At 37.0% G+C, this 21694-nt stretch overlaps 1 protein-coding gene, 1 long non-coding RNA gene, 20 other non-coding genes and 1 pseudogene across 23 annotated transcripts in view; 13 read left to right on the forward strand and 10 right to left on the reverse strand.

Annotated features, from left to right (window-relative positions):
• The first annotated feature begins 487 nt into the window (after positions 1 to 487).
• Positions 488 to 702, forward strand: LOC144063221 (small nucleolar RNA U3). The gene has a single exon (XR_013296531.1). It is a non-coding gene; the product is annotated as a small nucleolar RNA U3 (small nucleolar RNA).
• Positions 703 to 1124: 422 nt separating this feature from the next.
• On the forward strand, positions 1125 to 1238 carry LOC144063225 (U5 spliceosomal RNA). The gene has a single exon (XR_013296534.1). It is a non-coding gene; the product is annotated as a U5 spliceosomal RNA (small nuclear RNA).
• Positions 1239 to 1984: 746 nt separating this feature from the next.
• On the forward strand, positions 1985 to 2098 carry LOC144063232 (U5 spliceosomal RNA). The gene has a single exon (XR_013296541.1). It is a non-coding gene; the product is annotated as a U5 spliceosomal RNA (small nuclear RNA).
• Positions 2099 to 2628: 530 nt separating this feature from the next.
• On the reverse strand, positions 2629 to 2843 carry LOC144063223 (small nucleolar RNA U3). Its single transcript, XR_013296533.1, has one exon. It is a non-coding gene; the product is annotated as a small nucleolar RNA U3 (small nucleolar RNA).
• Positions 2844 to 3477: 634 nt separating this feature from the next.
• On the forward strand, positions 3478 to 3591 carry LOC144063228 (U5 spliceosomal RNA). The gene has a single exon (XR_013296537.1). It is a non-coding gene; the product is annotated as a U5 spliceosomal RNA (small nuclear RNA).
• A 590-nt stretch (positions 3592 to 4181) lies between these two features.
• LOC144063215 (small nucleolar RNA U3) lies at positions 4182 to 4396 on the reverse strand. Its single transcript, XR_013296525.1, has one exon. It is a non-coding gene; the product is annotated as a small nucleolar RNA U3 (small nucleolar RNA).
• A 461-nt stretch (positions 4397 to 4857) lies between these two features.
• On the forward strand, positions 4858 to 4971 carry LOC144063227 (U5 spliceosomal RNA). Its single transcript, XR_013296536.1, has one exon. It is a non-coding gene; the product is annotated as a U5 spliceosomal RNA (small nuclear RNA).
• Positions 4972 to 5440: 469 nt separating this feature from the next.
• LOC144063236 (U5 spliceosomal RNA) lies at positions 5441 to 5554 on the forward strand. The gene has a single exon (XR_013296545.1). It is a non-coding gene; the product is annotated as a U5 spliceosomal RNA (small nuclear RNA).
• Positions 5555 to 5881: 327 nt separating this feature from the next.
• Positions 5882 to 6094, reverse strand: LOC144063220 (small nucleolar RNA U3). Its single transcript, XR_013296530.1, has one exon. It is a non-coding gene; the product is annotated as a small nucleolar RNA U3 (small nucleolar RNA).
• A 1041-nt stretch (positions 6095 to 7135) lies between these two features.
• LOC144063219 (small nucleolar RNA U3) lies at positions 7136 to 7350 on the forward strand. Its single transcript, XR_013296529.1, has one exon. It is a non-coding gene; the product is annotated as a small nucleolar RNA U3 (small nucleolar RNA).
• Positions 7351 to 7860: 510 nt separating this feature from the next.
• Positions 7861 to 7974, reverse strand: LOC144063234 (U5 spliceosomal RNA). Its single transcript, XR_013296543.1, has one exon. It is a non-coding gene; the product is annotated as a U5 spliceosomal RNA (small nuclear RNA).
• A 424-nt stretch (positions 7975 to 8398) lies between these two features.
• Positions 8399 to 8512, reverse strand: LOC144063226 (U5 spliceosomal RNA). The gene has a single exon (XR_013296535.1). It is a non-coding gene; the product is annotated as a U5 spliceosomal RNA (small nuclear RNA).
• Positions 8513 to 9127: 615 nt separating this feature from the next.
• On the forward strand, positions 9128 to 9342 carry LOC144063218 (small nucleolar RNA U3). Its single transcript, XR_013296528.1, has one exon. It is a non-coding gene; the product is annotated as a small nucleolar RNA U3 (small nucleolar RNA).
• A 615-nt stretch (positions 9343 to 9957) lies between these two features.
• LOC144063229 (U5 spliceosomal RNA) lies at positions 9958 to 10071 on the reverse strand. The gene has a single exon (XR_013296538.1). It is a non-coding gene; the product is annotated as a U5 spliceosomal RNA (small nuclear RNA).
• Positions 10072 to 10707: 636 nt separating this feature from the next.
• LOC144063217 (small nucleolar RNA U3) lies at positions 10708 to 10921 on the forward strand. Its single transcript, XR_013296527.1, has one exon. It is a non-coding gene; the product is annotated as a small nucleolar RNA U3 (small nucleolar RNA).
• A 525-nt stretch (positions 10922 to 11446) lies between these two features.
• On the reverse strand, positions 11447 to 11560 carry LOC144063235 (U5 spliceosomal RNA). The gene has a single exon (XR_013296544.1). It is a non-coding gene; the product is annotated as a U5 spliceosomal RNA (small nuclear RNA).
• A 459-nt stretch (positions 11561 to 12019) lies between these two features.
• Positions 12020 to 12222, forward strand: LOC144063224 (small nucleolar RNA U3; annotated as a pseudogene).
• A 778-nt stretch (positions 12223 to 13000) lies between these two features.
• Positions 13001 to 13114, reverse strand: LOC144063231 (U5 spliceosomal RNA). Its single transcript, XR_013296540.1, has one exon. It is a non-coding gene; the product is annotated as a U5 spliceosomal RNA (small nuclear RNA).
• Positions 13115 to 13711: 597 nt separating this feature from the next.
• Positions 13712 to 13926, forward strand: LOC144063214 (small nucleolar RNA U3). Its single transcript, XR_013296524.1, has one exon. It is a non-coding gene; the product is annotated as a small nucleolar RNA U3 (small nucleolar RNA).
• A 582-nt stretch (positions 13927 to 14508) lies between these two features.
• LOC144063230 (U5 spliceosomal RNA) lies at positions 14509 to 14622 on the reverse strand. Its single transcript, XR_013296539.1, has one exon. It is a non-coding gene; the product is annotated as a U5 spliceosomal RNA (small nuclear RNA).
• Positions 14623 to 15252: 630 nt separating this feature from the next.
• LOC144063216 (small nucleolar RNA U3) lies at positions 15253 to 15467 on the forward strand. The gene has a single exon (XR_013296526.1). It is a non-coding gene; the product is annotated as a small nucleolar RNA U3 (small nucleolar RNA).
• A 227-nt stretch (positions 15468 to 15694) lies between these two features.
• xpr1a (xenotropic and polytropic retrovirus receptor 1a) overlaps positions 15695 to 21694 on the reverse strand; it is a 54498-nt gene continuing 48498 nt past the window's right edge. The window contains exons 12-15 of one of the 2 annotated variants that reach the window (XM_077583422.1): positions 19837 to 20003; positions 18712 to 18851; positions 18359 to 18538; positions 15695 to 18237 (exon numbers count right to left, since the gene is read on the reverse strand). In XM_077583422.1, the coding sequence (XP_077439548.1) occupies positions 18180 to 18237; positions 18359 to 18538; positions 18712 to 18851; positions 19837 to 20003 (545 nt within the window). In that variant the 3' untranslated portion in view covers positions 15695 to 18179. Of the gene's footprint in view, positions 18238 to 18316; positions 18539 to 18711; positions 18852 to 19836; positions 20004 to 21694 lie in introns of both variants that reach the window. The other variant, XM_077583420.1, reaches the window with a different exon arrangement.
• Positions 20591 to 21694, forward strand: part of LOC144062251 (uncharacterized) — a 43303-nt gene continuing 42199 nt past the window's right edge. Inside the window, exon 1 of the long non-coding RNA XR_013296361.1 lies at positions 20591 to 20780. This is a non-coding gene — a long non-coding RNA (uncharacterized LOC144062251). The remainder of the gene's footprint in view (positions 20781 to 21694) is intronic.

A 21694-nucleotide genomic window follows, 5' to 3' on the forward strand; every position in this document is an offset into this window, starting at 1 on the left:
TTATTATTATTATTATTATTCTAAAAAAATATTTCACCGTTACGGAACCTTTCTATTTTCTGACTTTACTTCCGGAACTTTATAACAGACGTACAGTGGATTTGCTTATTTCATGTAAAAACTCAAAATTAAACCACTATTACTCACAAACTCAAGATAAAAAATGTATGTAACTTTGTATTTTCATTTCCACTAACATTTTTGGTCAAGCGTCATGCTTTAAAAATACGTGATTTTGTTTTAAAGACCGATAATAGCAAAAACTGGTCGTGCAAAGCATTATGGGAATAGAAGACTGCTAACGTAACCTACATTTAAACTGTTAGTTCATTCAAAATAAATTAAATTACATTTATATTGAGTTTTCTCCATTTTGTCGTTTGTAGTCGGGGTTTAATGGGTTTGGACCAAAGTCGCTTCAAGGTTGCCCTCTGGGTAAAAACAGTACTCTCTTTGATGACTTCGCGTCGTCTTCCATTGGTACGTTAAGACTATACTTTCAGGGATCATTTCTATAGTTCTTAACTTGAGAAATGTGTTTCTAAAGTGTTTGGTCTCGCTAACTACGATGACGAGAAGAGATATTTCTTCCTGAGCGTGAAGCTGGCAAAGAGCAATGATTATATCATACGTTCTTTGACATTGATGAACGTTCGTTGCTTCTTAATGGAGCATTGATGGAAGGAATATGTACAGAGTAGTCGGTGTGAATTGGTTAAAATAATGTATTGAATTTGTTGATACCATAAATGAAATATCAACCATTTCGTTAACTAAGGCGAATTCATCCATCTCGTATACTGTCATTATTCGCCAAAAAAAAACGATTGGCGGTATAGTAACTCATGTTTAAAATTACGTATTTGTGAGAAACACCTACAAAAAGTTGTTTAAAAGGATAGACCTACGACCGGGAAAGAGATCGATTCTGTATTGTTTGTAAATGGGCTGAGAGATTACATGTACAAACCAGTTGCATGCAATTTAAACTAGGGTCCTGACGTCACCATGTGAGTCTACCCACAATCCTTAGCGCAACATACTGACACCTTTGAATGTGAGACCGTCTGTTAAAATGGTATGGCGAGTAATATTATAGCCCGCCTCGTTTTTGAACACTCAGTTCACTCTTGTTTCTCTTCAGATCGTATAAATCTTTCGCCTTTTACTAAAGATTTCCGTGGGGAGGAACAACAAGAGTATATCTCAATTTTTTGATGCTCTGCGTAAGCGGAGCTTCCTTTTCTGTCAAAATAAAATAACGACGCAGACTTCAACCAGAGAACCCAGATTGGTTTGTATATTGCCAATATACACTTCCCCAACTACAAGCAAAATGGCCACGAACTCACGGATTATTTATTGTTCTTCTGTCTTCTCATTTTAAATAAACCTTATTTTTATATATATATAAATATGGATAATTACAGTATTCTTACTGTATGCTAGCTACGACTCGTTTTTCATCGCAGGTGGAATTAATTCAGCCTTTGTGAAAACTTTAAGAACATCTACCCATTTGAAGTTGTAATTTTGATGAATTGATTTCTGACAGTCTCCATGGGTCGTTTTTTTTTCATGTGGAGCTTCACAACTGCTCTACATAACATCCACGACTCACTCAAATGACAGGAAAAGTGGTTTCACTTGAAATCAACACGTTTGTCGTTCGCCCATTCCATTCGATAGGTGACGCTGTTTCGACAAACAAGGACCCTGACCGACGTCAACAAGTGAATCGGTCATTGTACCCATAATCCTTTGCGCCACAAAATGTTTGCAAGCAAGATTTAAAACCACATATTTTGAACACCTGTGCTCGTTTAATTTGCCTTTATTTGTTGGAGACAAATTAAGTACAACAAATATATGTATATACTATATAAATTGCTATAATTTGTATTAAAACAAAACATGTGTCAACCGTCTGTTAAAATAATATGGCGGCTAATGGCATAGGCCGTTTACACCTTTGCACTTTAGTTCACTCTTGTTTCTCTTCAGATCGCATAAATCTTTCGCCTTTTACTAAAGATTTCCGTGGGGAGGAACAACAAGAGTATATCTGAATTTTTTGACGCTCTGCGCAAGCGGAGCTTTCTGATATGTAAAAAATAACTTGATGATCAATATGAGGGCTTGCAACCGCTTATTACAGCAACAGTAGTGCCCTCTTCTGGCGAGAAGCAAGACTCATTGGATTTATTTTTTTTGGTGCGCAGTTGCGCACAGCCGGACTTTTACGCACCTTCACACACACGCTCACTCACCCACTAAAACTCAATATAAAATACAGTCAAAATACATTTTTGTGATGAAGGTGCGTATTGTGTAACAGTGCTAGTGATTAGACAGTTCTTGGGAAACGTGATAGTTTGGGTGTGCCTAACCATTGCCATTAAGTCAGGTGTTTTGGACAACCAGAAGCTACCAATATTTAATACAGAGAATACATTACATACAATACAATACATAGAGTACATTAACTCAAATCAAACAAATTGATAAATAACCTTACATTAGACAAGCAGCAGAAAAACAGATACCACATTAAATTCATTTGCTGAGAGGTGTAGCATTAATGAGTTTCTTCTATTTTTCAAATGTTGTATGACTGAAGAGACACTAACTACTCAGTACATATTCCTTCCATCAATGCTCCATTACAAAGCAACGAAGGTTCATCAATGGCAAAGAAAGTAGGATATAATCATTGTTCTTTGCCAGCTTCACGCTCAGGAAAGAATATCTTCTCTCGTCATCGTAGTTAGCGAGACCAAACACTTTAGAAACACATTTCTCAAGTTAAGAACTATAGAAATGATCCCTGAAAGTATAGTCTTAACTCCCAAATGCCAGATGACAGAAGGTCAACTGGAAGACAACCATTTTCACTCAGAGGACCCATTTTTGCTCACACTTAGCACAGTTTTCTATCTGTCAACATTAAAATACATTTAAATGAATTTCATGGTTTTTGTAGCATTAGTTGCTAACCGCTCAGCTGTTCTATACGACATCCAGATTTCGCTATAATGACATCAAACTATTGTACATGATCATTGTTCCAACTTGTGACTTTTCAGGATTAACACGGATAACGACAGTACTCTAGTTTACTACTTGTTTTTTAGTGTAGCTAAAATTCAGTAATATGAAGTTGGAATTTTCATAAATTGACATTTTACTAAAAAAAATAATAATAAAAAAAGAAGTGGTTTCCAGGTATTGATACTTGATACAAATGGTGTATTTGTAAAGAACACATATGAAAACTATTCTTTAAAAAGACAGCCCTGCAACTAAATTTTCAGAATTTGGTGGAAACCCATATCTGAACACGAATGCTGAGACTAATGCAGAAAAGGGCTATCGTTTGTGTTACAAAGAAACAGTTGACACATTTGACTGTGAAACCGTCTGTTAAATTGGTATGGCAGGAAATGGCTTAGCCCGTTTCGACATTATTACGTTACTTCACTCTTGTTTCTCTTCAGATCGTAAAAATCTTTCGCCTTTTACTAAAGATTTCCGTGGGGAGGAACAACAAGAGTATATCTCAATTTTTTGACGCTCTGCGCAAGCGGAGCTTTCTAATATGTAAAAAATAACTTGGTGATCAAAGTAAGTGCATGCAATTGATTATTACAGCAACAGCAGTGCCCTCTCCTGGCGAGAAGCAAGACTCATTGGATCTTTTTTTCTTTGATGCGCAGTTGAGCACAGCCGGACTTTTACGCACCTTCACACACGCTCACTCGCCCACTAAAACTCAATATAAAATACAGTCAAAATACATTTTTGTGATGAAGGTGCGTATTGTGTAACAGTGCTAGTGATTAGACAGTTCTTGGGAAACGTGATAGTTTGGGTGTGTCATTGCCATTATGTCGGGTGTTCCCCACCCGACTGAGGAACCTTTTTTCCCTGTTGACACTTTCTGAATTTAGCCGGTTTCTTGTGTGTGTGCGTGGCCATTTTTGGACAACGAGAAGCTACCTATTTTTAACACAGAGAATACATATATATCGAGTACATTAACTCAAGTCAAAAAGACTTGTAAATAAACTTAAATTAGACAAGCAGATGTAAAACAGATACCACATTAAATTCATTTGCTGAGAAGAGTAGCATTTTTGACTTTTATTATTTTCAAATGTTGCATAAGTGAATAGACAGTAACTACTCAGTTCATATTCCTTCCATCAATGCTCCTTTAAGAAGCAGTGAACGTTCATCAATGGCAAAGAACGCATGATATAATCATTGCTCTTTGCCAGCTTCACGCTCAGGAAAGAATATCTTCTCTCGTCATCGTAGTTAGCGAGACCAAACACTTTAGAAACACATTTCTCAAGTTAAGAACTATAGAAATGATCCCTGAAAGTATAGTCTTAACTCCTTAAGGCCGGATGACAGGAAGTCACCTGGATGACAACCATTTTCACTCAGAGGACCTACTTTTGCTCACACTTTTCTAAAACAACCAGCTCATGTTTGGTAAACAAAATGAAGGTATTGCAATTTTTCCTTTATTAGTTTGACTCTGCACTGCACTCAGAGGACCTACTTTTATTTTTATTTTATTTTTTACAAAACAAGTACCTTCATTTATTTTGAAGCTTTGTGACGACAGATCTTTCTATTCTGTCAACAATCAACATTAAAATACATTTAAACGAATTCCATGCTGTTTGTAACAAAACGTTTACTACTTGTTTTTCAGAACACGAATGCTGAGACGAATGCAGCAAAGGGCTATCGTTTGTGTTACAAAGAAACAGTTGACTGTGAAACCGTCTGTTAAATTGGTATGGCAGGAAATTGCATAGCCCGTTTCGAGATTGATTAGTCACCATACTCTTGTTTCTCTTCAGATCGTAAAAATCTTTCGCCTTTTACTAAAGATTTCCGTGGGGAGGAACAGCAAGAGTTAATCTCAATTTTTTGATGCTCTACGAAAGTGGAGCTTTCTAAAGTGTAAAGATAAAAAAGGAATAATCTACACACATTAATCAGTACTGTTCTTATTTTCCAAAGACACTCTCTTATTTACTCTTTGTGCACAAGGCATACTTTTAATTTGTAGACGCCCACCGGAAGTGACACTGTGACAATTTAGGTTTACTTCTTTGGTGTAGTGTGTCTTGGCCACTTCCACCGTGCAGCTCGAGTTGTTCATCAGAAATAAAGAAATATGCCCTCAGAAGAGGCTAAAGAACGCACCTCAGCTGTTCTTTACGACATCCACACATTTTGCTAACATGACCTCAAACTACTGTACACAAAAAGCTGAGAGAAATCAGTGGATCATTGTTCCAATTTGTGACTTTTCAGGATTAACACGGATAATGACAGTACTACTTGTTTTTCAGTGCAGCTAAAATTCAGTAATATGAAGTTGGAATTTTCATAAATCTAACCCTAACCTAACCCTAGTTCACTCTTGCTTTTCTTCAAATCGTATAAATCTTTCGCCTTTTACTAAAGATTTCCGTTAGGAGGAGTAATAAGAGTCTTTCTGACTTTTAGGATACTCTGCGTAAGCAGAGCTTTTTATTCTGTCAACTTTAAAAAAAAACATGTTCAGTGTTCTCTCGATGGTGTGTTATGTCATATCTGGGTTTTATAAAGCAATGTTATGTTTGAAGCTCGCTCTGCCTCCCACTTTTTTTTTCTTCTTGTGGAAACACATTTACTTAACTGTATGAGCATTGAAAAAAGTAAAAAATTTTGAATGCATTTTTGGGGTAAAGTACAAAGCTTTAATATTTTTTCATTCAAACTCAAACATGGTTGATACAATTATTTGAATAATGTCAACTTATTGGATTTCTTAAATACATTTAAATTAACTACGCTTTAATTAACCACATAAGTAACTACTCAGAACATATTCTTTCCATCAATGCTCCATTAAAGCAACGAACGTTCATCAATGTCAAAGAACGTATGATATAATCATTGCTCTTTGCCAGCTTCACGCTCAGGAAGGAATATCTCTTCTCGTCATCGTAGTTAGTGAGACCAAACACTTTAGAAACACATTTCTCAAGTTAAGAACTATAGAAATGATCCCTGAAAGTATAGTCTTAGCTCCCCAATGCCGGATGACAGGAAGTCACCTGGATGACAACCATTTTCACTCAGAGGAACTACTTTTGCTCACACTTTTCTGAAACAACCAGCTCATGTTTGGTAAACAAAATGAAGGTATTGCAATTTTTCATTTATTAGTTTGACTCCGCACTGCACTCAGACCTACTTTTATTTTATTTTTTGCAAAACAAGTACCTTAATTTGTTTGAAGCTCTGTGAAGACAGATCTTTATATTCTGTCAACAATCAACATTAAAATACACTTAAACGAATTCCATGCTGTTTGTAACAAAACGTTTACTACTTGTTTTTCAGTGCAGCTGAAATTCAGTATAATGAAGATTTTTCATAAATTGATATTTTCCAGATATTCATACTTCAAATGATGAATTTAAAAGGAACATATATGAAAGAAAGGTTTTCTTTCTGAATTTGGTGGAAACATATATCTGAACACGAATGCCAAGACTAATGCAGCAAAGGGCTATCGTTTGTGTTACAAAGAATCAGTTGACACATTTGACTGTTCTCCTTTTACTAAAGATTTCCTGGGGAGGAACAACAAGAGTCTTCGTCAATTTTTTGATGCTCTGCGAAAGTGGAGCTTTCTAAAGTTTAAAGAAAAGAATAATCTACACACGCTGATTCCATGTTATTTCCAAAAGACACTCTGTTGTTTTCTCTGCGCACAAGGAATGCTTTTATTTTGTAGAGGCCCGCAGGAAGTGGCGCGCTGTCTTGACAATTTTTGTTTCACTTCTTCGTTGGAGCGTGTTGTGCTCTGCTATCACAGAGCATAAAAAAATTAAGGTACTTGTTTTGTTGCCCCCCCACGGAAATCTTGAGTACAGTTCGAGGCCTGGCTCACATAAGATCAAATGAGCCGAGCCAAACCAAAAAAGGAAAAATTGTAATGCCTTCAATTTGTTTACCTACCATTAGCTGATTGTTTTAGATAAGTGTGAGCAAAAGTAGGTCCTCTGAGTGAAAATCATACTCTCTCTGATGACTTCGCGTCGTCTTCTATTGGTACGTTAAGACTATACTTTCAGGGATCATTTCTATAGTTCTTAACTTGAGAAATGTGTTTCTAAAGTGTTTGGTCTCGCTAACTACGATGATGAGAAGAGATATTCCTTCCTGAGCGTGAAGCTGGCAAAGAGCAATGATTATATCATACGTTCTTTGACATTGATGAACGTTCGTTGCTTCTTAATGGAGCATTGATGGGAGGAATATGAACTGAGTAGTTATCGTCTACTCACTCAAGCAACTTTTGCAATGTTTATTTTGAACTATCCTTCTCAGCAGATGAATTTAATATATTTATTTGTTTTTTCTGCTTGTCTGATGTAAGGTTGGTGTATATATTGATATGTACAAGTTTGTTGAACTTGGGGGGGGGGTTGGGGCTCACCCGTACTGCAGTACACGGCAGTGATGTCTTTTATCGTTTCGCTATTTTGGAGTTGGGGACATGTGTGTTAAGGCGAGCAGGTCGCTGAAATGGCTCTTGAAGTGCCAATAAACGATGTCTTCACATGTGCGTTCTTTAGCCTATTCTCAGGCCCTGAGGACATATTTCTTTATTTCTGGTGAAGAACTCGAGCGGCGAAAGCGGACAAGACACGCTTCAACGAAAAAGTAAAACTAATATTGTGGGACAGTGTCACTTCCTGTGGGCGTCCTTGTGCACAAAAAAAAAATCAACAGTGTATGGAATTAGCGTAAAATGCTTCATCTTTCCTTTACAATTTAGAAAGCTCCACTTTCGCAGAGCATCAAAAAATTGATAGAGACTCTTGCTGTTCCTCCCCACGGAAATCTTTAGTAAAAGGCGAAAGATTTATACGATTTGAAGAGAAACAAGAGCGAAGTAACGTAACAATTTCGAAACGGGCTATGCCATTTCCTGCCATACCAATTTAACAGACGGTTTCACAGTCAGAAAGCGTCAGCAGGGGAAAAAGGTTCCTCAGTCGGGTGGGGAGCACCCGACATAATGGCAATGACACACCCAAACTATCACGTTTCCCAAGAACTGTCTAATCACTAGCACTGTTACACAATACGCACCTTCATCACAAAAATGTATTTTGACTGTATTTTATATTGAGTTTTAGTGGGTGAGTGAGCGTGTGTGAAGGTGCGTAAAAGTCCGGCTGTGCAACTGCGCACCAAAAAAAATAAATCCAATGAGTCTTGCTTCTCGCCAGAAGAGGGCACTACTGTTGCTGTAATAAGTGGTTTCAATTCCTTATTTTGATCACTAAGTTATTTTTTTTTTTACATATTAGAAAGCTCCGCTTGCGCAGAGCGTCAAAAAATTGAGATATACTCTTATTGTTCCTCCCCACGGAAATCTTTAGTAAAAGGCGAAAGATTTTTACGATCTGAAGAGAAACAAGAGTGTGGTGACTAATCAATCTCGAAACGGGCTATGCCATTTCCTGCCATACCAATTTAACAGATGGTTTCACAGTCAAATGTGTCAACTGTTTCTTTGTAACACAAACGATAGCCCTTTGCTGCATTCGTCTCAGCATTCGTGTTCAGATATGTGTTTCCACCAAATTCAGAAAGAAAACCTTTCTTTCATATATGTTTCTTTTAAATTCATAATTTGAAGTATGAATATCTGGAAACCTCTTTTTTTTGTAAAATATCAATTTATGAAAAATCAAACTTAATATTACTGAATTTCGGCTTCACTGAAAAACAAGTAGTAAACGTTTTGTACAGCATGGAATTCGTTTAAATGTATTTTAATGTTGATTGTTGACAGAATAGAAATATCTGCTTTCACAGAGCATCAAAAAAATTAAGGTACTTAAAAAAATAATAATAATAATCAAAATAAAAGTAGGTCCTCTGAGTGCAGTGCAGAGTCAAACTAATGAAGGAAAAATCTTCATTTTGTTTACCAAACATGAGCTGGTTGTTTTAGATAAGCGTAAGCAAAAGTAGGTCCTCTGAGTGAAAATGGTTGTCTTCCAGGTGACTTCCTGTCATCCGACATTAAGGATTTAAGACTATACTTTCAGGGATCATTTCTATAGTTCTTAACTTGAGAAATGTGTTTCTAAAGTGTTTGGTCTCGCTAACTACGATGACGAGAAGAGATATTCTTTCCTGAGCGTGAAGCTGGCAAAGAGCAATGATTATATCATACGTTCTTTGACATTGATGAACGTTCGTTGCTTCTTAAAGGAGCATTGATGGAAGGAATATGAGCTGAGTAGTTACTGTCTATTCACTTATGCAACATTTGAAAAAAATAAAAGTCAAAAATGCTGCTCTTCTCAGCAAATGAATTTAATGTGGTATCTGTTTTACTTCTGCTTGTCTAATTTAAGGTTATTTACAAGTCTTTTTGACTTGAGTTAATGTACTCTCTCTCTCTATATATATATATATATATATATATATATATATGTGTGTTCTCTGTGTTAAAAATAGGTAGCTTCGAGTTATCCAAAAAATGGCCACGCACACACACAAGAAGCCGGCTAAATTCAGAAAGCGTCAACAGGGAAAAAAGGTTCCTCAGTCGGGTGGGGAACACCCGACACAATGGCAATGACACACCCAAACTATCACGTTTTCCAAGAACTGTCTAATCACTAGCACTGTTACACAATACGCACCTTCATCACAAAAATGTATTTTGACTGTATTTTATATTGCGTTTTAGTGGGTGAGTGACCGTGTGTGAAGGTGCGAAAAAGTCCGGCTGTGCGCATCAAAGAAAGAAATCCAATAAGTCTTGCTTCTCGCCAGAAGAGAGCACTGCTGTTGCTGTAATAATCAATTGCAAGCACTTATTTTGATCACCAAGTTATTTTTTACATATTAGAAAGCTCCGCTTGCGCAGAGCGTCAAAAAATTGAGATATACTCTTGTTGTTCCTCCCCACGGAAATCTTTAGTAAAAGGCGAAAGATTTTTACGATCTGAAGAGAAACAAGAGTGAAGTAACGTAATTATGTCGAAACGGGCTAAGCCATTTCCTGCCATACCAATTTAACAGACGGTTTCACAGTCAAATGTGTCAACTGTTTCTTTGTAACACAAACGATAGCCCTTTTCTGCATTAGTCTCAGCATTCGTGTTCAGATATGGGTTTTTCCACCAAATTCTGAAAATTTAGTTGCAGGGCTGTCTTTTTAAAGAATAGTTTTCATATGTGTTCTTTACAAATACACCATTTGTATCAAGTATCAATACCTGGAAACCACTTCTTTTTTTATTATTATTTTTTTTAGTAAAATGTCAATTTATGAAAATTCCAACTTCATATTACTGAATTTTAGCTACACTAAAAAACAAGTAGTAAACTAGAGTACTGTCGTTATCCGTGTTAATCCTGAAAAGTCACAAGTTGGAACAATGATCATGTACAATAGTTTGATGTCATTATAGCGAAATGTGGATGTCGTATAGAACAGCTGAGCGGTTAGCAACTAATGCTACAAAAACCATGAAATTCATTTAAATGTATTTTAATGTTGACAGATAGAAAACTGTGCTAAGTGTGAGCAAAAATGGGTCTTCTGAGTGAAAATGGTTGTCTTCCAGTTGACCTTCTGTCATCTGGCATTTGGGAGTTAAGACTATACTTTCAGGGATCATTTCTATAGTTCTTGACTTGAGAAATGTGTTTCTAAAGTGTTTGGTCTCGCTAACTATGATGACGAGAAGAGATATTCCTTCCTGAGCGTGAAGCTGGCTAAGAACAATGATTATATCATACGTATTTGCCATTGATGAACGTTTTTTGCTTCTTAATGGAGCATTGATGGGAGGAATATATTCTGAGTAGTTAGCATCTACTCACTGAAGCATCTTTTGCAATGTTTATTTTAAACTATACTTCTCAGCAGATGAGTTTAATATATTTATTTGATTTTTCTGCTTGTCTGATGTAAGGTTGGTGTATATATTGATATGTACAAGTTTGTTGAACTTGGGGGAGAAAGAGAGGCTCACCCGTACTGCAGTACACGGCAGTGATGTCTTTTTTCGATCCGCTTTTTTGGAGTTGGGGACATGTGTGTTAAGGCGAGCAGGTCGCTGAAATGGCTCTTGAAGTGCCAATAAACGATGTCTTCACATGTGCGTTCTTTAGCCTGTTCTCAGGCCCTGAGGGCATATTTCTTTATTTCTGGTGAAGAAGTCGAGCGGCGAAAGTGGACAAGACACGCTTCAACGAAGAAGTAAAACTAATATTGTCGGACAGTGTCACTTCCTGTAGGCGTCTACAAATTAAAAGCATGCCTTGTGCACAAAAACATCCACATAGTATGTAATTAGCGTAAAAAGATTCATCTTTCCTCTACAATTTAGAAAGCTCCACTTTCGCAGAGCGTCAAAAAATTGAGATATACTCTTGTTTTTCCTCCCCACGGAAATCTTTAGTAAAAGGCGAAAGATTTTTACGATCTGAAGAGAAACAAGAGTGAAGTAACGTAACATTTCGAAACGGGCTATGCCATTTCCTGCCATACCAATTTAACAGACGGTTTCACAGTCAAATGTGTCAACTGTTTCTTTGTAACAAACGATGATAGCCCTTTGCTGCATTCGTCTCAGCATTCGTGTTCAGATATATGTTTCCACCAAATTCAGAAAGAAAACCTTTCTTTCATATATGTTTCTTTTAAATTCATAATTTGAAGTATGAATATCTGGAAAATATCAATTTATGAAAAATCTTCATTATACTGAATTTCAGCTGCACTGAAAAACAAGTAGTAAACGTTACAAACAGCATGGAATTCGTTTAAATGTATTTTAATGTTGAATGTTGACAGAATAGAAAGATCTGCTTTCACAGAGCATAAAAAAATAAGGTACTTAAAAAAAAATAATAATAATCAAAATAAAAGTAGGTCCTCTGAATGCAGTGCAGAGTCAAACTAATGAAGGAAAAATCTTCATTTTGTTTACCAAACATGAGCTGGTTGTTTTAGATAAGTGTGAGCAAAAGTTGACGAGAGAAGATATTCCTTCCTGAGCGTGAAGCGGGCAAAGAGCGTATGATTGTATCATACGTTCTTTGCCATTGATGAACGTTCACTTCTTCTTAAAGGAGCATTGATGGAAGGAATATGAACTGAGTAGTTACTGTCTATTCACTTATACAAAATTTGAAAAAAATAAAAGTAAAAAATGCTACTCTTCTCAGCAAATGAATTTAATGTGGTATCTGTTTTACTTCTGCTTGTCTAATTTAAGGTTATTTACAAGTCTTTTTGACTTGAGTTAATGTACTCTATATATATGTATTCTCTGTGTTAAAAATAGGTAGCTTCTCGTTGTCCAAAAATGGCCACACACACACAAGAAACCGGCTAAATTCAGAAAGCGTCAACGGGGAAAAAGGTTCCTCAGTCGGGTGGGGAGCACCCGACATAATGGCAATGGTTAGGCACACCCAAACTATCACGTTTCCCAACAACTGTCTAATCCAGTGGTGTCCAAACTCGGTCCTCGGGGGCCGGTAGTCCCGCAGGTTTTGGATATTTCTCTCCTCCAACACAGCTGAAGCTCATCAGCAAGCTCTGCATAAGCATGATAACGACCTTGTTGATTGGAACAGGTGCGTTGGAGCAGGGAAACCTCAAAAACCTGCAGGACTACCGGCCCTCGAGGACCGAGTTTGGACACCACTGGTCTAATCACTAGCACTGTTACACAATACGCACCTTCATCACAAAAATGTATTTTATATTGAGTTTTGGTGGATGAGTGAGCGTGTGTGTGAAGGTGTGTAAAAGTCCGGCTGTGCGCAACTGCGCACCAAAGAAAAAAGATCCGATGAGTCTTACTTCTCGCCAGAAGAGAGCACTAGTGTTGCAAGCCCTTATTTTGATCACCAAGTTATTTTTTACATATTAGAAAGCTCCGCTTGCGCAGAGCGTCAAAAAATTGAGATATACTCTTGTTGTTCCTCCCCACGGAAATCTTTAGTAAAAGGCGAAAGATTTTTACGATCTGAAGAGAAACATGAGTGTGGCGATTAATCAATCTCGAAACGGGATATGCCATTTCCTGCCATACCAATTTAACAGATGGTTTCACAGTCAAATGTGTTAACTGTTTCTTTTTAACACAAACAATAGCCCTTTGCTGCATTCGTCTCAGCATTCGTGTTCAGATATGTGTTTCCACCAAATTCAGAAAGAAAACCTTTCTTTCATATATGTTCCTTTTAAATTCATTATTTGAAGTATGAATATCTGGAAAATATCAATTTATGAAAAATCTTCATTATACTGAATTTCAGCTGCACTGAAAAACAAGTAGTAAACGTTTTGTTACAAACAGCATGGAATTCGTTTAAGTGTATTTTAATGTTGATTGTTGACAGAATATAAAGATCTGTCTTCACAGAGCTTCAAACAAATTAAGGTACTTGTTTTGCAAAAAATAAAATAAAAGTAGGTCTGAGTGCAGTGCGGAGTCAAACTAATAAAGGAAAAATTGCAATACCTTCATTTTGTTTACCAAACATGAGCTGGTTGTTTCAGAAAAGTGTGAGCAAAAGTAGTTCCTCTGAGTGAAAATGGTTGTCATCCAGGTGACTTCCTGTCATCCAGCATTGGGGAGCTAAGACTATACTTTCAGGGATCATTTCTATAGTTCTTAACTTGAGAAATGTGTTTCTAAAGTGTTTGGTCTTGCTAACTACGATGACGAGAAGAGATATTCCTTCCTGAGCGTGAAGCTGGCAAAGAGCAATGATTATATCATACGTTCTTTGCCATTGATGAACGTTCACTGCTTCTTAAAGGAGCATTGATGGAAGGAATATGAACTGAGTAGTTACTGTCTATTCACTTATGCAACATTAAAAAAAAAAAAAAAGTCGAAAATGCTACTCTTCTCAGCAAATGAATTTAATGTGGTATCTGTTTTACTTCTGCTTGTCTAATTTAAGGTTATTTACAAGTCTTTTTGACTTGAGTTAATGTACTCTATATATATGTGTTCTCTGTGTTAAAAATAGGTAGCTTCGAGTTATCCAAAAAATGGCCACGCACACACACAAGAAACCGGCTAAATTCAGAAAGTGTCAACAGGGAAAAAAGGTTCCTCAGTCGGGTGGGGAGCACCCGACATAATGGCAATGACACACCCAAACTATCACGTTTCCCAACAACTGTCTAATCACTAGCACTTTTACACAATACGCACCTTCATCACAAAAATGTATTTTGACTGTATTTTATATTGAGTTTTAGTGGGCGAGTGAGCGTGTGTGAAGGTGCGTAAAAGTCTGGCTGTGCGCATCAAAGAAAGAAATCCAGTGAGTCTTGCTTCTCGCCAGAAGAGGGCACTAGTGTTGCTGTAATAAGTGTTTGCAAGCCCTTATTTTGATCACCAAGTTATTTTTTACACATTAGAAAGCTCTGCTTGCGCAGAGCGTCAAAAAATTCAGATATACTCTTGTTGTTCCTCCCCACGGAAATCTTTAGTAAAAGGCGAAAGATTTTTACGATCTGAAGAGAAACAAGAGTGAAGTAAAGTAACATTAACGAAACGGGCTATGCCATTTCCTGCCATACCAATTTAACAGACGGTTACACAGTCAAATGTGTCAACTGTTTCTTTGTAACAAACGAGCAAGTTTTTGCTGCATTCGTCTCAGCATTCGTGTTCAGATATGCGTTTTTTTCCACCAAATTCTGAAAATTCAGTTGCAGGGCTGTCTATTTAAAGAATAGTTTTCATGTGTTCTTTATAAATACACCATTTGAAGTATCAATACCAGGAAGCCACTTCTTTTTTTATTATTATTTTTTTAGTAAAATGCCAATTTATGAAAATTCCAACTTCTTATTACTGAATTTTAGCTACACTAAAAAACAAGTAGTAAACTAGAGTACTGTCGTTATCCGTGTTAATCCTGAAAAGTCACAAGTTGGAACAATGATCCTGTACAGTAGTTTGATGTCATTATAGCGAAATGTGGATGTCGTATAGAACAGCTGAGCAGTTAGCAACTAATGCTACAAAAAACATGAAATTCATTTGAATGTATTTTAATGTTGACAGATAGAAAACTGTGCTAAGTGTGAGCAAAAATGGGTCCTCTGAGTGAAAATGGTTGTCTTCCAGTTGACCTTCTGTCATCTGGCATTTGGGAGTTAAGACTATACTTTCAGGGATCATTTCTATAGTTCTTAACTTGCGAAATGTGTTTCTAAAGTGTTTGGTCTCGCTAACTACGATGACGAGAAGAGATATTTCTTCCTGAGCGTGAAGCTGGCAAAGAACAATGATTATATCATAAGTTCTTTGCTATTGATGAACGTTCGCTGCTTCTTAATGGAGCATTGATGGAAGGAATATGTTCTGAGTAGTTAGTGTGAAATGGTTTATTGAAGATTGATTAAATTAAAATTTAAAAATCTGATTCATCAATTACTTGAGATCAAATAATTATTTCCATCATGCTGGAGTAAGAATAAAAAATAAATAAATAAAGCTTGGTGCTTTGCTCCTAAAAACGTATTAACAATTTTTACTCTTCTCGATGCTCATTTACGTAAATGTGTTTCCACAAGAAAAAAAGAGTGACGAGGCAGAGCGAGCTTTAAAAATAACATTGGTTTATAAAACCCAGATATGACAGGATCACCAAAGTGTGTACAGAAATACAAATACATCATCGAGAGAACAGTGTTCGACACTCAACATGTACAAACTACTCAATAGAAGGAGGATCATCTCCAAGAAGACATTCTCTTTTTCTTTTTAGCCTTACTTTTAAAATCACATTAAGCCACAATCTAGACTTCTTTATCAAAGTAGAACATCCATCGAACATGACATTCAGCTAGTCTACACCAGAACTACAGAAGGAAAAACGCACAACAATGAAGCATTTGAACGTCACGACGGGTGACAAAAAACGAAACTGCTGCCCTTTTCTCTTCACTCCAGTGGGTCAAAATGTGTCCGTCTACTACAACTCATGCCACGATAGCTTCATGCGCATTCACTAATGTACACTTTGGGGGGGGGGAGGTCAATTTTCTGAAAATACAAATAAGTACACGGCAGGATTAAAACACGCACGCAAACAAAGAACGAAACAAAGCTACAAAATACTGCTTGTCCAAAAATGGCAACATCAATCATGGCTGCTAATATAAATATACACATCAGGAACAATAAATTAACTTATATGTACATTGTTGAACTAAAAGCAGCATGCAGGCAAGGCAACTTTGTACAAAAACATTGTGTTAAGGGAAGCGGGGTTGTGTATTTTTGAAAAAAAAAAAAAAAAAAAAAGCACATTGCACTCATCCTGGCCTTTTGGAGTCTACTAGTAACACAGTTGACTTACTAGGATGCCACGGTTGTAGAAACGCTAGTAAGACACTAGAGCGCTGAAAGATGGCTATCATTATATGGAATCAATACTCAAAACCGTTTTCCATTAAAAGCATTCATTTTTGCTCGGATTGGTTTTTGGGTCTAACAAGAAATTGAGTAGAAACGTGTCCAAAAAAGTCCAAACATTAGAAAAAACATCACTGAGTGGATCGCTCACTTCACTAGTAGAAACAACACAGAATCGGGACGAGACACTACAGTATTAATGCACATCAAATGTTATATTACAAAGCAACATCCCTCGTTGCGTACAAGTCGTTTGTGTCTTAAATGCACTTTTCCTGCAAGTGCCTCCAGCGTTGCGACAGCACTTTTTTTTTTTTTTTTATCCAAACAAAACAAACAGGAAAGAAAGGATATAAAATCATTAGCATTGAGGTCAAACCAGTTGATTTGTTGTGATATGTTAAGAGTCCTTGCTCGGGGTTTCGAGTGAATTCTTTTTTTCATGGAGTCTTTAGTTTCTTGTCCCTGTTGATCCTGTAAGTCCAAGAAGGCGTGTAAACAGTCATTCGTGGAGCTGGATTAGAAAGAAAGCACAACGTCGCCTGTGCAACAACAAAACAAAAAAAAAACAGGTCTCTCCATTTTTTTTCATTTGTGTGTGTGTTTGGATACAAATAAAAACTCACAAAAGTTGAAGATACTTTTTGCTGCACGGCAAAATGAAAAGAAGAAAAAATGGCAGTTTGCTAGGTTGCGTGTTGTTTTCCATGTCGAGTTGAAAACGGTTTGTGCTTCAGCAGGTGGTGTCACCACATCGTGTGTGTGCGTGTGTGTGTGTTTACACGAGAATGAGGTAACATGAGGTCTCCTTTGCGAGAGCCTCACTGATTTCGTCACTGAACAATGAAGAGCAAGTATCGACAATTTTGATGGAGAAAAAGTAAAGCCATAAAAAACATGTTTGGCCAAAGTTGGGGAATTTAAAAACAAAACAAACGGAATTTCTTTTCCCTTTAAAAAATCTTCAATTTTTTTGGGACATACATGCTTTCCAATGTATTGTTTTAAGAAAAGCAAACTCCCAAATTCCAGACATAAACGCTTTCTTGCTTTTTAATTTTTTTTATGAGAATAAAAAAAAATCCACAACACTCTTGTTAACGTTTTCAATAATAAATAAAAAATCTACAAAATGTGAAAATACATTCCTGTCAATGTTTGTTATAAATGGGGTGGGGGGGGTGGGGGGGTCCACCATAAATGGAGATACATTCTATTATAAATTAATATTCAAATTAATATTTATAAATATTTTGGTTTTTAAGATGAAAAAAATATATACAGAATGTGTATATAGTGTACATTCTTCTAAAAAAAATTTTTTTCAAGATTCGTGGCAGTAGTGATTCGAACATTCAATTTCCTGCATTGAGCAGCTTTAAGTAAAAAAAAAAAAAAAACACAGGGAGAAACATCCTTTTTATTGTTTTTGTATTGGATGAAAAATAAAAAACTGAAGGTGGAGATACATGCTTTTCATTGCCCAGCAACAATTGTTTAAAAATAATTTTTTAAGATTTATTTTTAATAAAGGTTAAAATGGTGAAGAATATTCGTGTGTGTGTGTGTGTGTGTGTGTGTGTGTGTGTGTGTGTGTGTGTGTGTGTGTGTGTGTGTGTGTGTGTGTGTGTGTGTGTGTGGACAAAGCTGATGCTTGCTGGTGATTCAGCTGAAGGCCTCATCATCCGTATCTTCAATTAGAACCTTGGTGTCCTTTTTGGATCTACAAAAAATACATAAATAAATAAATAGGAATATAAATTTGCAGTCGGTCATCATAGTGAACGAGTGTTGTATTTTACTGAGAGGACAGTAGAGGGCGCCGCAGCGTGAGGCTGTAGGACCTCTTCCAGGTCTTCTTGCCCGAGCGGTTCCGGACTCCGTCCTCCTGGTCCATCATCTGCTCCAGCAGCGTCTGGTCGTCGGCGTTGAGCGGCGCCACCGAAATGTCTCGCACCGCGCGGAACTCGCCGCAGTTGTTTAGGTGCTCGTTCTCCAGACGGAAGAAATTCCACACGAAACGCCTGCGGGTGGTCGAGATGCAAGAGAATAATTCATTATATTTGTAGTTTTTAGAGCAGGTTTGTTAGTTTACTTTGTCAAAAATGCTTCATTTGATTATTTAAAAAAAAAAAGCGTATTTGTCAAGGGCAAGACTTTCCTTTTGTAACCTGGAAACGTAAGGCTAAAAGCGTACCTGAAGACTTCGAGAGGAGCCAGCACGGTGGCCACGATGTCGCCCACTGAGTGAATCTTGGTCATGGTGGTGAGAGAGAGCGAGATGGTCCAGGCAAAACGCAGGATCACATCTTCTAAAATGGCACAGTAGTAGTAGGCCTACAAATAAAATGTGGGCGGGGGGAGGGGGCGCTTGGATTAGACTCGTTTCAAGTATACAAAGGGATATCACAATATATTTCAATATTGTAGAAAAGTGCATTAATTTCGCTAGTTCAGATATTATACAATTCATTAAAGATAAAACAGTTCTCACAAGGCCAATTTGTTCGTAATTTTTATATAACATTTTTTTTTTTGGGGGGGGGGGTAATATTCTCTTTTCTTAAGATGGTGAATTTGGAGTTTTCTTAAGGTGAAAGAAAATCTTCGAAATAATAAAAATAAATAATCATGGAATATTTCATTCTGTGTTAACTAAAACTAATGAAAGAACTAAAACTAAAATTCCCAAAACAATTTCGTTAACAAAATGAAATAAAAACGAAAGTGCTTTTTTTTTTAAACGAAAACTAACTGAAACTACATTTCATGTTTACAAAGCTAACAAAGCTAAAACTATAATCATAGCAAAAATGTCATTTGTTTTAGTCTTTGATAATCAATTTAATGCATGAACCTTTGGGGATGATTTATTTTGATATTAACCAGGATAAGGACATTTAAAAGTGTGTCACACAAAAGTGACGTCATCTAGCAGCAGCCAATAGAAAAGCACCTTCAGATGACGTTTCTCCCATGTTGTTTTTTAAATATTGTGCACAAGTAATACTAAGCATTTATGAAATAACTAAAACTAATACAAACTAACAGAACAACCCTGAAAACTAATTAAAACTTTTTTTTAAACTAACTAAATAAAAAAATAAAAACTCAAAACGAAATAAAAACTAACTAAAATGAAAAATTCCAAAACTATAATAACCCTGGTACTTACTGAATTGCACAACTGCAATTCATGCTTTTACCGCTAGAGGGCGCCTGCATACTACTCCTCACTGACCTAGGTACTTACGCTATTAGACTGACTAAGGCAATTATGCTCTTAGGCTAACATTGCGTGCGTGTGCGCGTGCAAGTTTACCTTGTGCGGGTAAACAATCTCTTCTCTGAGGAAGGTGTTTTCTCTTGCCCCGCGATCAAACAGACCCCAGTCCATGCGCAGATCCCAGATCAGTGTGTAAAACGAGCTTATGGTGGAGAAGACGATCAGCAGGTAAAAGAACATGTCGGCGTCCGTGTGACCTTGCTCTGCAACACACATATACACGCAACACTTTTTAAAACTTAGCATAATGATATTTGTAAAGGCATATTTTTTTTCTAGTCTCAGATATTTGAACTCAGATTGTGCAAGTGTACCTAATGAATTGTCCATGACTACACTGTCAAGTGCTATAGTGACCAACCGGATCCAGAAGTCGGAGCTGCATCTACAGCAGTGCGGCTTTACATTTCATGATTTTTTTCCAATCATATACACGAGACAAATATAGATGGGCTTCGGAGGAGGCCTATATTCTACTTCAGTAGCTCCCAAGCACATGTTTAGGGATCCATATATTTTTTTTAAATCTCCTGGACCGTACACCATCAAACAAACATGCCACAAAAAGTATAAAGCACTCGGTACATAAATAAATGATATGAATGGCAGCAGGTTAGGGAAAAAAATGAAACATTTCACTATTCATTGCTTTCATAGATGAACAAAGATATATTATTTGTAGTGCATACAGTAATCACTTGCAAATAACACCCCGTAAAAAGGTTTATAGTTGCCACAAGATGCCCCAGACAGCACTTTCGCATCTTTTGCTGGTCTAATTGAAGCTCCTCCCCACATTCAAAAATAGTTCATTAGCAAAATTCCACAAGATGGCGCTAAAGGACTACTTTTCAATTCAAAAGGGCTTTGGCACAATATTGTGGAATTTCGGAGACAGCATGAAACCGCAAATGGAGTTATGGACGTCATGTTGGATTGCCGATTAAGTGAAATGTGTGGAATTACCTCCTCTCTTGCCGGTGAGTGCTTTCAAATCTGATCATTCATACAAATACTTTACAAGGTTGTACAATCTGGATTTATTTCCCCTTTACGTGTGGTCAAAATGCAATTGAAGTTAGCAGTTTCACGCAAGTCTTGGCAGTGTTATTTAGGTACGTTAGCAATTTAGCAGTAGCTAATTCAGCCGCGGCTGCTGTCATTTATGCCGTAAAAAGTCTTCTTTATGGTGTTGGTCGGTTATTAAATTCAACTGTGTAATACCAGTTCAACCACAAATGAACGAAACAGATTATTTCCCCCACATTTTGCGTGTGGTAACAGTTAGCATCTGCTGATTCAGCCACCATGTACAAAGTGCAACATTGGCTACGGATTGGTTTGGTAGCCTGGAGAATGCTGGATCCTTTTTTTTTGTGTGTGCCTCTTCTCGTTGTGCCAGCTGGTCCACAACAGCTGTCAATCATTGTTAAATTGTGGCGTTTTTCTATGCTGCCAAAATGGCTGCGCTAACATCCGGAACTCTATAGGCAAAAATGTCAGCATATCGCTGGCATCAAGAGGAATCCTCGTACCTCTTACAGGGTTTTTTTTTCTGGTTCAAATCGAGCCAGAGGTGGTATCACCCTTACTATGATGTGTGTCTGTGCCAATACCAGTCTTTTTTTAAGGTATCAGTACTTGCGGCGGTGACCGATACCATCCTGCCGCCATTTTACGATCAGGGACTAGAAATTATATGAATACAAAGTTGCCATTAATTTTTGCCATTTTTTTAAAACTACAATCATTAAAAATTCATCCACTAGTACATGTTAAATTACAAATATAGTTCAGCGTTGTTCTAAAACACTATCATGTTTATTGGATATATTGTGTTTTCATGACTTTGGCGATGGCTGGAGCGCGCCACCTCTGCCTCGCAACCAGGAAA

The sequence above is a fragment of the Vanacampus margaritifer genome, chromosome 13, assembly GCF_051991255.1.
Source record: "Vanacampus margaritifer isolate UIUO_Vmar chromosome 13, RoL_Vmar_1.0, whole genome shotgun sequence".
NCBI lineage: Eukaryota > Metazoa > Chordata > Actinopteri > Syngnathiformes > Syngnathidae > Vanacampus > Vanacampus margaritifer.